The sequence below is a fragment of the Coffea arabica genome, chromosome 3c (assembly GCF_036785885.1).
Source record: "Coffea arabica cultivar ET-39 chromosome 3c, Coffea Arabica ET-39 HiFi, whole genome shotgun sequence".
Lineage (NCBI taxonomy): Eukaryota > Viridiplantae > Streptophyta > Magnoliopsida > Gentianales > Rubiaceae > Coffea > Coffea arabica.
In genome coordinates this window covers 20,422,324-20,437,535 of record NC_092314.1, presented here as the reverse complement: position 1 = coordinate 20,437,535, position 15,212 = coordinate 20,422,324, and the positions used below count along the sequence as shown (strand labels likewise).

General features: G+C 34.6%; 1 protein-coding gene across 1 annotated transcript; it reads right to left on the bottom strand.

Annotated features, from left to right (window-relative positions):
• Window positions 1–3,343: 3,343 nt before the first annotated feature.
• On the bottom strand, window positions 3,344–12,602 carry LOC113734872 (biotin synthase, mitochondrial). The gene is made up of 6 exons (XM_027261633.2): window positions 12,148–12,602; window positions 11,831–12,010; window positions 9,369–9,475; window positions 5,903–6,108; window positions 4,469–4,608; window positions 3,344–3,804 (listed from the first exon to the last, which is right to left on the bottom strand). The coding sequence occupies exons 1-6, from the start codon at window positions 12,388–12,390 to the stop codon at window positions 3,496–3,498; spliced, it is 1,185 nt and encodes a 394-aa protein (XP_027117434.2). The 5' UTR covers window positions 12,391–12,602; the 3' UTR covers window positions 3,344–3,495.
• Between the last annotated feature and the right edge of the window lie 2,610 nt (window positions 12,603–15,212).

Here is a 15,212-nt window from a genome sequence, read left to right as displayed (position 1 = left end):
ATTGCAGTCTAAATTGATGTTTGACCTATTTGTTTTCCCTAACCTAGAGGTGCAATTGCTAGGATAAATGGCACTATATAATTTGAAAAGAAGAGTGTTATCTTCCATTAGCATTTGTTGCATTCATCTTGAGAATATGATATGCACATTCATCTTCAATTGTTGCATGAGAGATCCAGCGTGATTTGCATTATATCTTTGTGTGAAATGCTTGTCATATTTAATTTATTTAATGCCACATTGCCCACCCAAAAGATAACTAGTTTGTTTTACACTGAATTAGTTGAGAGGAAATTAAGTTGGCCTGGTAAATCAAAATATACTAATAAGACCAAAAGCTTCATTTGCAAAAGAAATCAATCAAACAATGATTTGTTACAAGCATCTAAATTCTTACAAAAAATGGTGAACATCTAAATACCCGTTGTCATTTCTCCTCATTGCTTGCATTGGGTAAGCAATGCAAGTAATTCTTGGATAACCTTATCTATCCTTTTCTTTTCTAAAAACTGACAACTTGGTTATAAATGGGAAAATTATTACAATATTTGCAGACCTCACTCTATTGATGACAACGTGCAACAAAAATGAAAATATAATAGCATTTAATACAAATATGTAAGATGTTTAGTATGCTAGAATTTAGTTTAAAAATTATGTTCATAACATCTATAAATGTGAAAGTTACTCGAACAAATTGATAGGATGAAAAAAAATGAAACCTATCACCTACAAAATTGTTTTTGGACTTTAGGATCCTCAAATTTAGAAAATATTTTGATATTTGAAAGGTACTTCATTCATTAGTCTTAAAATATGTGTTCGTGAACAAATATATTGAAGGAGAAAAACATAGTCTTCATATCAAAGTTCAAAAAAGCATGGAGAAATCCTTTTTAAGATGAGTTTTAATACTTGAATTGTTTGTCCCTTTAAATAGAGGGAATTATTGGATAATGTAAAATTCAATTAGGAAAAAAAAAATAGTATGGACTTCATCTGAAAATTTTTAGACACTATTCACAGCAAGGATAGCAGCAGAACATTCACTTTGTAAACATATGAAAGAAGACTTGCGACCATCCCAAACTAGCTAAAAATTAATCCTAAACTTTAATGCCAACAACCTTATTGATTTCAATCACTTGGTACATACTTATCCTTAAAATGTTCTTTCTTATCCCTTCCTTTCACAATGCCAAGCTATTTATACTTCTTCAGTCATTAAAAATAATCATTTTTATTATCCTAAATTATTTAAAATTTTTGGTATTGTGCTCTTCATAAAATCTGGCTTCTTTTTTATTTTACTTATTTTTATCAAAATAGTTTTTATAAATATATTTTGAGCAGTAGCGTACTCATCAAGTGTGCATTAAAAATTTGTTATATAAAGTTTCTGTGGGGCCAAAAATTTTGATTTATAAAGGACATATTTTATAACTTTCTTTTTTTTTTAATAGGAGGAAATGTAATATTTTGATGTTGCCACTAATTATCCTATGGGGCCAAGTTTTTTTTAAAGCCATGGCAAAAATGGGTGTGGTAGTGATTAAGGAGGGGGTTGAAGTGTGTGGCAAAAAGAAGAATGGTTGTGGTAAAGGAGGGGGCTGCTCTTGATTGAAGAAGACCCAGTTATAGTTGTTGATTTTTTTTGTCGGAAAGATCTAAATGGCGGCATTGCTTTAAAAGGATGCAGTTGGCCCCTAAGTTTAAGGAACTTATAAATCCAAATAAAAGATTGAGGATGGAATTGGTTTAAGGAAAAAGTTGAAGGACTAAATGGATAATTTTCCTTGTCAAAATACAACAATCCCTTGGCCCTTTCAACTTTAGTCAACCATTTGTAAGAAAGTAAAACCTTGAACCATTTCTCTAAGCAAACAAAGGTTTTTATATTGAAATTGTTAATCTGCTGCAGACTTTTTATTGGGATATTACATTGTTTTTTCCACTATTGCCTCCAAAATGTTATAAGTGGACAATATAGAATGTCATGTCTTTTACACTTTAAAAGTCTATTCGTACTAATTCATGAAATTTAGTGACCCAACTTTAATAACACATCCAAATAAAGTTGAAAACAAAATAGGGGACAATGAATTACCTGATTAGAGGTGTTTTTGGGGAGTATTTTTCAAATATTTTGCTGTAGCATGTATATAAAAATCTTTTACTATAAGTGATTAAGTGTTTTGAGAGTGTTTTTGGAAGTTATTTTTGAGAATATATTTTAGGGTATTTTAACAATTCAAAATTTTAATTTGCATCTTTAGAATTCAAAATTTTTACAGCGGATGGGCAACTGGGATTTCACTCCCTCCACCGTCAAATTCTTCTTCGTCGGAGTCAAATGAGTAGTTGGGGTTTCCTCACTTACCGTCCCGGAGCCGGGTCACATCAAACGACTCACTCCCCTGTTTCCATTAGGATTTTAAGCTCATCCTCAAACCGAATGTGATGGTATCAAACAGAAACTAGGCAACAGAGCTGCTTCCAATGGAATCGATTGATAAGACTAATGCAGAACAGAAGATTAATAACAGGAAAAAATCAATAATGAACTGATGAATAACCAAACGAAATTGTATTGATGTTGATTGAATAAGAAGATTACAGATTGGGCGGGAAAAGAGAAGAAAATGGCAGAATGAAGGAAAACAGAAGAAGATGCTCAGGGAATGATCCCTTACAATGACTAACAAAATCCTATCCTTCTACTACTGATCCTTTCTTTATATAGAGTTAGCTAACAACCAGCTCCTTTGTCGCTTCCTAATCCAGCTTAGCCATGTGAGGAGTTAACAGAATCTGTTGTAGAGCCACTTGCTTAGAAGCTCACCTTGCTTGAGCTTGTTCCCAGGAAAGGCGTGATTCTAATTCCCACGCCTTCACTTGCAATCTCCTTTATTTTGCACGTCTACTTTACTTCATAAAGGCGTGATGCCAGTATTCCACGTCTACAGCTTGCTTGAAGTTACTTACTAAAGGCGTGTATTTTATTTCACGTTTCCAGCTTCTCTTAGCTAACTTCTGCTCCATGACACCGAAACATAGCTTGCTGGAGCAATTCATCAGCCCGGTCAAGGCGGGAGGAGGAGGACTTATCGTGACCCATGGGAGCCCATTCATGAGTAATGGCGGCTAATTCGTCAACGGCGTCAAGGAAAGAAGCAGCGTCGATAGAGTCAGCCCTGATGGGGTGATCTGCAGCCATGTAAGTGGACATCTGGCGGTCTAGGGGCTTGAGGGTATGCGTTTTTTGAATTGTTTTTGGAGTTGTTACTATAGACTTTAAAAACAAAACAGTTATTTAAAAAAAAATGCTAATTCAAACAGAGCATTGATGTTCAACCTTTTTTCTCCTTGTTAAGGGAAATACAAGATTGAATTCCCGGGTTGAAAAAGATCAAGTTTCATCTCCAAGTTCAAGACGGAAGCTGCGACAACTAAACTAGTTTTTTATTTTAAACTCCCTGTTTAATCTAGCAAATCTTAACCTGAAGAAGAAATTACTTCTTCGATATCCTCGGCTTCAACATCCTTCAATGCAAGCTCGGACGAGTCTGGAGCTTTTGGAATTAGTCCAAGCAGCTTAAACATATATTGATCAGCATCATAATCATTATTTGGTGTTGTTAACAATTTCTCGCCGGTAAAAATGGAATTTGCACCAGCAAGAAAACATAGAGCCTGCTCTGGAATAGAAAACCGAACTCTGCCAGCTGAAAGCCTGACCATTGCTTTTGGCATTATTATACGAGCAGTTGCAATCATCCGAATCATCTCCCATATTTCAACAGGCTGATTTAAGAGACATAAAACAAAAGTTAAACCAGATCTCCAAATTTTGTGGCAAGAGTTTCATGGAAGATAATGTGCTCGATTAAGTGCTAAACAAAACTGTTGCTTATACAACATGAATGAAAGCTGAATGCATCAATAACATGCTTTACAATTATCTGAAGCAATCACTGGTTTCTAGAATTTTTAACAGCAAGACATGAGGTACCTAGTCTAGTCAACCAGCATAATATTTGGAATAATGTGTTTGGCAACCATTGTGCCACTAATATGAATTTTGTCAACCATATGAAGATTCTGGGAAATGCTCAAGAATGACTTTCACATGCATAAATTAATATTTCCTGTAATTTCCATGACAGGTAGTGCAACTTTCTTGTCTTTATTAACCATGCTCAGAGATGCTCACATGTTTACAGCTTAGCATGATACTTCCTCCTTTATGTTTTATATAGTACGTATTATGCCAGATAACAATATCCTAGGTGAAGTCAATATTTGTTAGAGGTAAATCACCACTGTAGGTGAGAAGTGAAGCCACATAAGCAACCATATATAATGTAGCTTGGATATAAAAGATGACAAATGCAAGAAACATAGCACGATGAACGTCTCTACTCTGGCACAGCTTCAACAACTTCAAAGCCTATGGAGTACGGAGTACCTTTTGATCCTGGAGTGGTGTCCCCTTTACTGCAAGAAGTGCATTGATGGGAACACTCTCCGGGTGAGTAGGAAGAGTAGCTAGTGTATGTAACAAACCCACTCGGTCCTCCTCTGCTTCTCCAAGTCCTATTATTCCTCCTATTGACAGAAATTGAGGGGCTTAGAAATAATCTTAAAATTTTGCATCATGCCAAAGTCCAGTTTCTAACAGACTAGGAACAAGAACATTGTATATGTTGACTCAATAAGCTTTTGTCCATGTAAACGGCTGTGTAATTTATATATCAGAAAATGCAGCTAGCTGTTTAGCTTATAGGTCCAAGATTGCTAGACTCTGAAAGGCAACAAGCATTAAGAGAAATTATAGTTTTTCTAGTGTGTCAGCAGTACAAATGGATTAAATCCATAGAGAGAATTTTACAGTTGTTTCTAATGACAATATCTTAATTGATGTCAGATTTGTTTAGCACAAGTGCAAATTGTGAACTTCTCAAATATCTGAATGTTGTCTATCACCTATGTAGCTTTCAAAATTTACTGTCTATAATCCGAATCTACCTTTAGTATTAAATCATATGAAAATTATTTTACTACATCTCTACATAACCAATCTCTGGAGAACTTCATCCCACTTATTGCAACTGACAAATGCATGACAAAACCATTCACAGGTGGTGATTCTCAAAGACCATATGATAGGTACAATTCATACTCCTGTTGTTTAGAAGCACTAATAACAGGTTTAAAATCTTAGAAAGATGATTTGATGAACAATTATGGGAAAAAGAAGGAAAAAATAGTAATCTACAAAACCTAGAGTTATTAAAAAATCCCATTGAGACAATGCAAATCTCAAATTCTTTTTAATAAGCATGATAGGAGATCCTACATCAGAAGTCCATTCAACAACTCGAGACAACACTTTAAATTCGATGGTAACCAAATTCTGTCCCTATTCCTGGTGATCAACAATTATCAGAAAGTCCAGCATGTTCTCGATGGACAATCTTTATTGTGGATGGCCTTATACCACATGACTATAAATATGATGACTATAAACATGACTATAAATATCACATAACAATCTGAATTTGTCACATTACCACCTCATACTTCCAAGGCAATGATAAAATGAATTCATCCCTGTTTCTGAGTGATTAATTATTGTTGAAGGTTGAAACATTTAAGTAACTAGTTTTCACATATTTCTGCAAGTTGAGTCCTCAAATAGCATAGCAAACAACTCATTAGATCCTCCCAAATGCAGCATGCAGCAATTAACTAGTGGTTTTCTGAAAAAAGAGCAATGGCTGTTTCTATGTTTTGTCAGACACAAAAAAAGGATATAGAGAGAGAGAAAGAGAGAGAGAGAGAGAGAGAGAGAGAGCTCTGGTATTTTAAGAAAACCAATCACCATGGTGGATGGAAGTACCTGAACAGACATTTATTCCTGCTTCGCGGACATATTTCAGGGTTTCCAGGCGTTCATCATATGTCCTCGTGGTTATAATATTGGGGTAATACTCCCTTGATGTGTCAAGATTATGGTTGTAAGCAGTAAGACCTGCCCTTTTGAGCTCTAAAGCTTGCTGCTTCTCCAGCATACCTAGAGTGCAGCAGACCTCCATTCCCATATTCCTTTACATGGAAAGCAATTAGACTTCTAAACATATACAGATACATGACAGTAAAGACAGTTCATAAGGCCACAATCTAGATGAGACAGGAAGGAACATGATACATCTCCTATGAGACATCTAAAGAATCAAAGGTGATACTCATCCAGTTTTTCACAACTGAAAGTCAGTAGCAAAATTATTACCACATTTCTTGTGGTATGTCATGGTTTTGTTAAACCTTCATTTTTTGAAATATTAATGCATGAAGAAATTACCTTTTAATAGGCACAACATTTGAAATTCCCACAGGGCTGCCTTAGGGTATTACAACAAATATATTGGCATATAGATATAGTTTTTTGGTGAGTGTGCCCATCAGCACGTGCAAGATTACCTGAACATGTATTTTTACATAGGCAACTGATGTCCAAAAATACCAACTCAAAAGGACATTTTTTTCCTTATTATTTTCGTGTAAAAAAATAAGGTAATCACAGTATAATCAAATCTTGGAATGGCACTATTTAATCAATTTTTTTTTCCTTTTTTTCTCTTTTCAAGCCTTTTCCCATTTTGCAAGCTCCGACTTTTCTTGACACTTGAAAAACCTAGTAGGATAATCTAAGCTAATTAAATCTTTATTCCAGACATTAATGTTCAATTGAATTTATTTGATTTAATTACATCTTCATATGATATACTATTCATTAACTGCATAATTGTTGCTCTTTTTTTTTATTTTCTTTTTCAAGTGAAGCATAGCCCATGTAAAGAAACTTGGATGATTCAGCACGCTCGCTTACTAGTTGCTCCATATACAAAGGATACAGCCTCAAATTGAAAACAAACTTATACTTTATTTCAGAAGAAAGTTTTTTTTTTTTTTTTTTTTTTTTGTAGCATACATTAGAATTACGAATTTGCATTGACTTAGAACTTACACTGCAGATATGTTTCCCAAGATTGCTTTCAGTAATGTAATTGTCCAAATGCCACCAAACTGAATAGAATTTAAAGACTTCCTTTTAATGTTTACAGGCTAAGATGCAGACTACTCGACAGACCGAACAAATCTTTTATATAAACTCTTTATAATAATCTACTGGCAAAGCATGATATAAATCACAAAATTGAGAAAAAGAGTGATACGCTTCAATGTGATTCAAAACTACAACTGAATCATAATCAGAAACAGAATAAGAATTTTTACAGACTTCTTTGATATCTGAAGCCATGTTTTAGTGAAAATGTACATTTGATGCATATTGGGTGGGGAGATAACCTTTTACTCCAAAATCTTTTGAATAGGTTTTATTACACTACAAAGCCTAAATCATTTATCACTGCAAATATAGGCTAATTACACTCCCTCCCTTTAATCAGAGGACATTTGCACTTTGCCCTACTTAAAATTACTTTATCACCAGTTTACCCGCTAAGAGTAACACTCAACTATCCTGCTTAATTTTGCCTTCAAGAACATGACAGAAAGTCTTTCTTTTATCAACTAATTTGCCCATCTATATCTTTGATCTGTAATGTTACTTTAATCATCATAAACTTTAGTTTGCTTCAAATATTTTTTATGCCAATTTAGTTATAATAAAATTGAATTTGTTATTTTCATTTTAAAGAATTAATTCAATATTGTGTATGCAAATAAAATAATTACTTGATTAAATGTGCTTTAAACTAAAAGTGGTGTTTTTCCACTTGTTTTATTAGTAACTGTCCACAACAGGAGAAGAAACGGGGGAAAAAAGATAAACCATACACAGAACTCACAGAAAGCACTAGTTTTCTTTTCTTTCTTTTCAAGTCATTGAAGAAGAATCTTTAGTGAATAAATCAGATTTACCAAAATGGAAAAAAAATAAGGGCATTTTCTAGTATTAGTATCAGTTATTTCCATACAAACATATTTGTGAACCTGTACTTTCAAGTATGACTTAGTGTGCTATTATCAAATCATGTGATCAAAATTATCATTAGAAAAAATGGATAGCTTTATCAATCCCAATCCCCCCGTATGCCAAGAATACTAGGAGAGGAGAGGCAGTTCTGATATGACAAAATTGAGAAGAAAAATCAAAACAAAGTAGAAAAAGAAAGGAAATTAGTCCATGCACAAAATAATAAAGAGCATATAACATTTTTCACCATTTTTCTTAGTGGTTTGATCCATATTCTCGGGAACAAACAGATACTCAATCTCAGGGGCCAAATTCCAACTCAACTATAATTACAAGCAGGTTAAGTATGATTATGCATAATTTGTTTTTCCCCCAGCAAATTCCATCCAAAATCTCTCATTGAATTGCTTAGAGAAAACTTGGAAAAATGAGGGATGAGATATGCATTTTACATAATTGCTAATGCAGAAACGTTTTGAAAACAAAATGGAAACAAATTCTCTCTGATATATCAGCCAGATAGCAAATATTCTTTAAGAAATTGATTTAGAATCAACTTAAAGTCGATCTGGAAGAAATGGGAAGGATAGATAAACATGCTGCAGGAGAAATAACCAGAAGAAACAAAAGCGTGCAATCTCTGGGAACTAGAATTTAAAACATAGGTGATTGTTCTTTACCACTGGTAGTCACCACAAGAAAAAGAAGAAAACAGTAATGGTAGGAATCACCCCAGCAGCTAGTCTATACATAGCTTCTGACTATCTTAAAAATCGAAGAACTTCTCCAGAATTTAATTTCATGCCAGAGACGAGAACTAATTTCGTTTTTAATCAAATATATTTTGAATATTTCATCTACCATGCTGCACAAATAAAACTGATTGAAATGAACTATGGATTCCCGAGACAAGCAAAAAAAAAAAAAAGTAAAAAATTAAAGCAGAGCTGCTTAAAGTATAGGAACATCCTAAAAGAGTATTAGAAGCTTAAAATTTTACTAAATACACTCGGACAAAGACAAAACTAAACAAAAAAGAGACTACAAAGTGGTAATAAACCTTCCAAAGTGTGACAACCTAAAGCTAGATTGAATTTACCCAAAACTTACCACTCTGGAACTAAACTTTTCATTGTTGACATCCTTATACATTACAAAAGAAAATCTAGGATTGACTGGGACATAATTTGTACTGGACAAGAGAAAGACGTGAATCAGTAACAGCTTTTTCATGAAAACCACAAAGGAACCACATGATAGATTGCCCTCGTTTTAGCAACTCAGGTCAGTTCTAATAGGACTACAATACTAGTTTTAGCACCCTTAATCACCTTGATCACCATACACAAATGATTTGGTCTATTACCTTATTTCTTTAACATATTCAAGGATATGATTGAAATTTGTCTTCCTTCCAATTGTGTCTCTCCATGCAGCACCCATGCAGAAACGCGTGCTACCAGCTTCTTTTGCCTACAGAGGAATAAAAACACCGAGTTTTTGTATTATCGTTAGTGAGGTTGAAGTCAGAAAAGATGGTTAACACAGTATATAATGGTTCAAGAAATAGTTTAGTCATTTACAAGTATATCAAAAACTTAAACCAAGTCTGTCTTAATAAAATAATGCAAACTTCTTCAGCGACGATACCGTGCCTGCCACTAAAGTGTCAGGTAAGCATGGAGGGAAATGCATAGCTGGGCACCTAATGTCAAAATATGGCAATGCCAGGAACCGAAGGAGCATCGAATTGTGGTTCCCAAGTTTAGACCTGTGAATAAATGTAATGGGATTTAATATTTTCCAATAACTTGCTTTGCCAATAGGCATGCTCTGAATGTGAAACCATTTCTCATATTTTCTTTTCTTGCCTCTCTCTCCTCTCTGCAAGTCTGTCTTAATACAATAATGCAAACTTCTTCAGCGACGATACCATGCCTGCCACTAAAGTATCAGGTAAGCAGGGAGGGAAATGCATAGCTGGGCACCTAATGTCAAAATATGGCAACTCCAGGAGCCGAAGGAGCATCAAATTGTGGTTCCCAAGTTTGGACTGTGTATAAATGTAATGGGATTTAATATTTTCCAATAACTTGCTTTGCCAATAGGAATGCTCTGAATGTGAAACCATTTCTCATTTTTTCTTCCTTTTCTTCCCTCTCTCCTCCCTGCAAATCTTGTCTCTATTGTCCCTCTTTTCTTTCTGCCAGTTGACCCTCTACGCTACATAGCCTGGAAAAGACTATCTTCTCTTCTCACTCTTTTATTTGATTCTTGCAATCTTCTTTCTTTTTATTTTGTCAATTACTATATCAAAATGGTTTTATAAGATGAATTTGATTCTCAACCTTGCGTTTCCAAGGTTGTGGCAGATTTTGGAAGGACTTGTATTGCCAGACGAAACCAAAGGACTTAGTTTCTCAGTATTCTATATCTTGGTGACTTTATTTAAAATACAATCTGATGAACCTAAGGTAAATCAATGTAATACTGGAACTTCATGAGGATACCTTATTTTCCAGCAGCAGCAATAGGTGGTTTCTCAGTTCCAACCACCACCCAAGGCTCATTTCCTAACAAAATTCACTTAAGATGGAGAGATGCATGAAAATTCCAACATTTAGAACAATGCAACAGATCTACTGGGAGACAGGAAAGCAATGATCAATCAAGAAAGAAGACTGCAGAACCCATGCAGGTGTGGAAGAAGATGAGATTTTCTGTTCAATTTTTAAAAGATTTTACTCATGCTTGGCGTCCATTCTTTGAAATCGACATGTCATTGTGGTAATCAGATGCCCTGTATTGGAGGCATTGACATGGCAAGAGGCAAAGGGCCATAATAATTTCATTTAGGTGAACAAAACCAGGAAAGATGGGAATGGAGATGAGATGCCGCTCCCTCAATGAGAATAACATTGTTATAAAATAAGTACATGTTTAGGTGAGAATAGCATGATGCTTTTTGACAAAGGTAAAGAGAGCATTGCACATATACAAGCCAGTAACAGTTGTAAAAATGTAATAACCAATAGAGACTGCAGATTCCAACATCAATAAGAAATTGCATTTTTTTCATCCAGATTGTGAACAGTCTTTGCCAAGGGATAAAGCACAAGAATTATCACATGCCTCACAAGACTGCCTAAAATGGATTAGATTCTTGGCTTTCCACCCTACCACCTGCTAACTCATGATACACTAACAAGTTTGACCTTTGATACATGAGAATATCCAGTTTAGGGAAGAAACAGAAACCACACTCCATAAATATTATGAGTGTCCATATCACCAAATATGCAGAAATACTGATACCATAACTTCTGCTTAAGTATACTTGACATTTGTACCTGTCATTTCCATAGCTTTTGAAAAGCAATGAAAACCATAATTCACTGCTTTGACCTCCAATACCCAACAGCTCATCATAATAACTTATCCCACACTATTTCCTGTTCCAAAACTCATCATTCTACTAACCTTGCATGATTTTCTCGCTCCAAAACTCATGGTTTTACTTTCACTGATCTCATGTGAAGCCCTACAGACATATTTACAACTTTATAGCTCATTTATGGACCTACAACACCAAAAAAAAAGGGCATCACCAAGAAGTCGCACAGTCTATCTCTCGCCATGTTATCTAAGTACTCCTAGACTCATCACAATTCTATCAAGGCCATACGTGCTTCCAACTTAAGGAAACCAACCAAAAAAGAAAGCGAATTATGTTGGTAAAAAAAAAGTGATTTCCTCCATTCTTACAGCATTCATAAGAGGGGAAAAAATCATTTCTCAAATAATAGAAGAAAAAAAAAACAATTTGACCTTTGTAGCTGCCTCCAAAACAGCATCCTTGTTCATAAGCTTCTGAACTTTGAGTCCAGTATCATATCTAGATGATTGAGGGCAATATGAGCAATCTTCACTGCAGCCTCCGGTCTTTATAGACAAAAGAGTACACTGCTGCACTTCTCTAAAGTTTTGAGCATGTCTATGAACTTGAGCCTATAAAATCAACAAATTTCTCACTATTAAAATTCATACTAAAAAATTAAACAAAATAAAAAAAATGTCTTCCAAATTTAAATAGATAGTGGTTTCAATTCTCAAAATAATTAGAAGTGAGGGAGAAAGGAACAAACGCCATGAAAGAGGAGATCGAGAAGAGGAGAATCGTAGATGGATTTAATTTCATCCCGAGACCAATCGTTTCTAGGTCCATCCCTTATGCTTCTCTCAGCTTCAATAGCAGCAGCAGATGATGACGCGGTTGTCGCTGACGGGGACACTAATGTGGAGTAACAATTGGAATACGTCGGTAGCTGTAGCTGCGCCAGAACCGCTGCCGAAAGTGGCCGTCCGATCAACCTTATTTTGCTAATCATCGTTGCCGAGCGTACACTTTCAGTGTGTAACTCTGCTGAATAAATGAACCGGTTTTAATTACATTTGCCTTAGAAGCTATGGAGTTGGAATTGTATTCTTGTAGAATTGAAATTCTATGAATTCCAGTCCCAAGACATTGCAATTCTTCGGTTTGCCTAATAGATAGGAGAGCAAATTATTGGGATAGGCACTCCACTTTTTTAATAGTCAAAATATGATCATTTAATAAGTATTAGTACGTTTTTCATTATTGAATTATCAAAAGTATAAATTTTAAATAATTCAATCTAATATTATCATTAATTCTATCAAATTTAAAAATTCGCATGACTTACAAGACGTACTATTAATAGTCAGATGAAATGATTCAAAATTTATACTTTTCATAATTTAATGAATAAAAATATATTATTAATAGTTGATTGACTAAAACATTCTAAGAATTTAATGGCTAGTAGGATAATTTGCTCTAGATAGAATTGAGTAAGAGTTTATTTGAAACTCCAAATTCTTTGTTTGACTGGGAGAAGATTTCATGGAGGATTAGAATTACTTAAATTTAGAATTAAAAAGATTGGTTCCTTCCAATAATAACAATATTTTAGCGGGGAAAAAGGAGATAATTTGCCTTAATTTGCACAACTTTTTCAATTATTAAAAAAATCTTTATAATCGTAGAATATGATCTGTTTTCATTTTAACTTTAGAGTAGATTTACATGACTACTAAAGCATCTTAACTATCATATCACCACCTTTTTTTTTTTTTGCCTTTTTGTTTATTAGAATGAAATGTCTACATATCACAACATCACTTGAATATTTTCATTACCAAAATTACGCCTAGAAAATAAAGTAAAAATATTGGCCCACATCATCAAATCAATGCTTACTATGTAAACATTAATTATGATCTTACCAACTTCAACAAGTAAATACAAATTTGCAGAATTTAGCTAAACATTTTGATCTCTCACTCCCATTGTCTAAGAGAATGAAAATACATATGGTCAAACACAAGTAATGCTCTTCCCCTAGCCACTAGCCCCTACGGCTTTCCTGCAAATTCTTTTCATCGTACTAACATATATAAAGCAGTCTCTCAATGGATAATCACTTTTCAAATTCTTTTTCAATCCACAAATAATGGCATTAGACCAAGTTAAGCAAAATATCTTGGTTCGGCTGCTCTTTGAAATAGATAGTAAGGTCAGCTCCTATGTTGTTCCTTACACAAATGGTTATCATGTACCTCGAGACGGGTGTGTTGTGCACCCGTTTAATTCGGTAGTAATTCAGTCTCCTCCGAATTATCCCTGGGCCTTTTTAGCTCCGCCCCCTCCCCCTTAATGTAGAATAGATTAGATTATACGACTGTTGTCATTTCTAAAAAAAAAAAAGTACCTTGAGGAAGGTACCGTATAGCAAGTTAGATATAGAAAATGTAGGAAGATGACCAAAAAAAAAGTTGAAGAAATAGTGCCCAGACCAAATTAACTTTTACTATGTAATCTTTAGTGAAAAACACCAACTAACCTAAAACATTTATTTAATCCTTGCATTCCCATTGATACAACAGTGACAAAACCATATATCCAAACTCCTTTGCGAAAGAGTAAGAACATAGCAAAAAAACTAATGCGTTTAAGGTGATTCCTCAAATCTTGCTCAGTGATTCTCGCATCAAATACACCTACATAAGGGGTACTAGTGTTCTAATCTTCCAAGGGTTCAAGGCGTATATTTCACCAACCTTGCTGAGAAGATTCATTGGCACTAGAACATTACCTCTGCAAGCAAAATAAGATAGGTTATAAATCAGGAAAGGTTGCACAATTCTATGGGTATTTAAAAAATAAAATAAAATAAGCCTCCGAAGATTTCCAAAGTAATGCACCACATTTAACACTATAGCCTTGAGATAAAAGTCTACAAAAGTTTACATTATTAAATCACAAAAGGAAAAAATGCACTTTTCATCCTCAAAGTTTGGGCTGTTGATCAATTTCATCATCAAAGTTTCACCCCAAACACATTTCATCCTCAAACTTCTGCAATTTTGGCCAATTAAGGACAATTGACGGGAAATGAAGAAATTGGCGTTAGACCCAATTGTAAACCCAACAAAAAATGGGTTAAACCGAATGGAGCCATTTTTTAATGGAACAAAAAGTGTTGCAACGGACGAAAAGCAAACTTTCTTCTCCTTCTTCCCTCTGCCTTTCTGTAACCCCAAAATTTTTTTGCCAATCTCTGGAGCTTTAAACATTTCATCCTCAGAGCATCTGGCAGTGGTTCTAAAGTCTCATTTTTGCCTAATAAGGAGCAGAAGTTCTGAAACCTCCAGTGGTTCATCAACTCCATTCTGCAACTATGGGTTGAGAACAAAAATGAGCACCTGTTGGCACGGCGAGAATCCGGAAAGAAGATTCCTTGGTTGCTCTTTGTGGCCGGTAAGAAATATTTGTGTAAAAATATTGGTCCTTCAATGTGTTAATTTAGCTAACGAATTTCTGAAAAATGTCATTATTGTTATGGTAGAGACCTGAGAGATGCAGCTACTTTGAATGGGTTGATGAGCCAATTTGTCCAAGAGGGAGAGTTCTCACTCCTAGTTTGCTAAAAAAAGATTAACCAAATGGAAGAACAAGTTGAAAGAATGCGTAAGAGGGAGAAATTTTATATTATGATAATTGTGCTTTTGGTGGTTTTGCTAGTATTGAGTTGGAGGAGTAAAGGCAAGGGAAAAGCAAAGGGAGGCAAGTTGCTGCTAACATTGGAGTGATTTTGCTAAAATTGCAGAAGAACATTTTGAAGTTGAC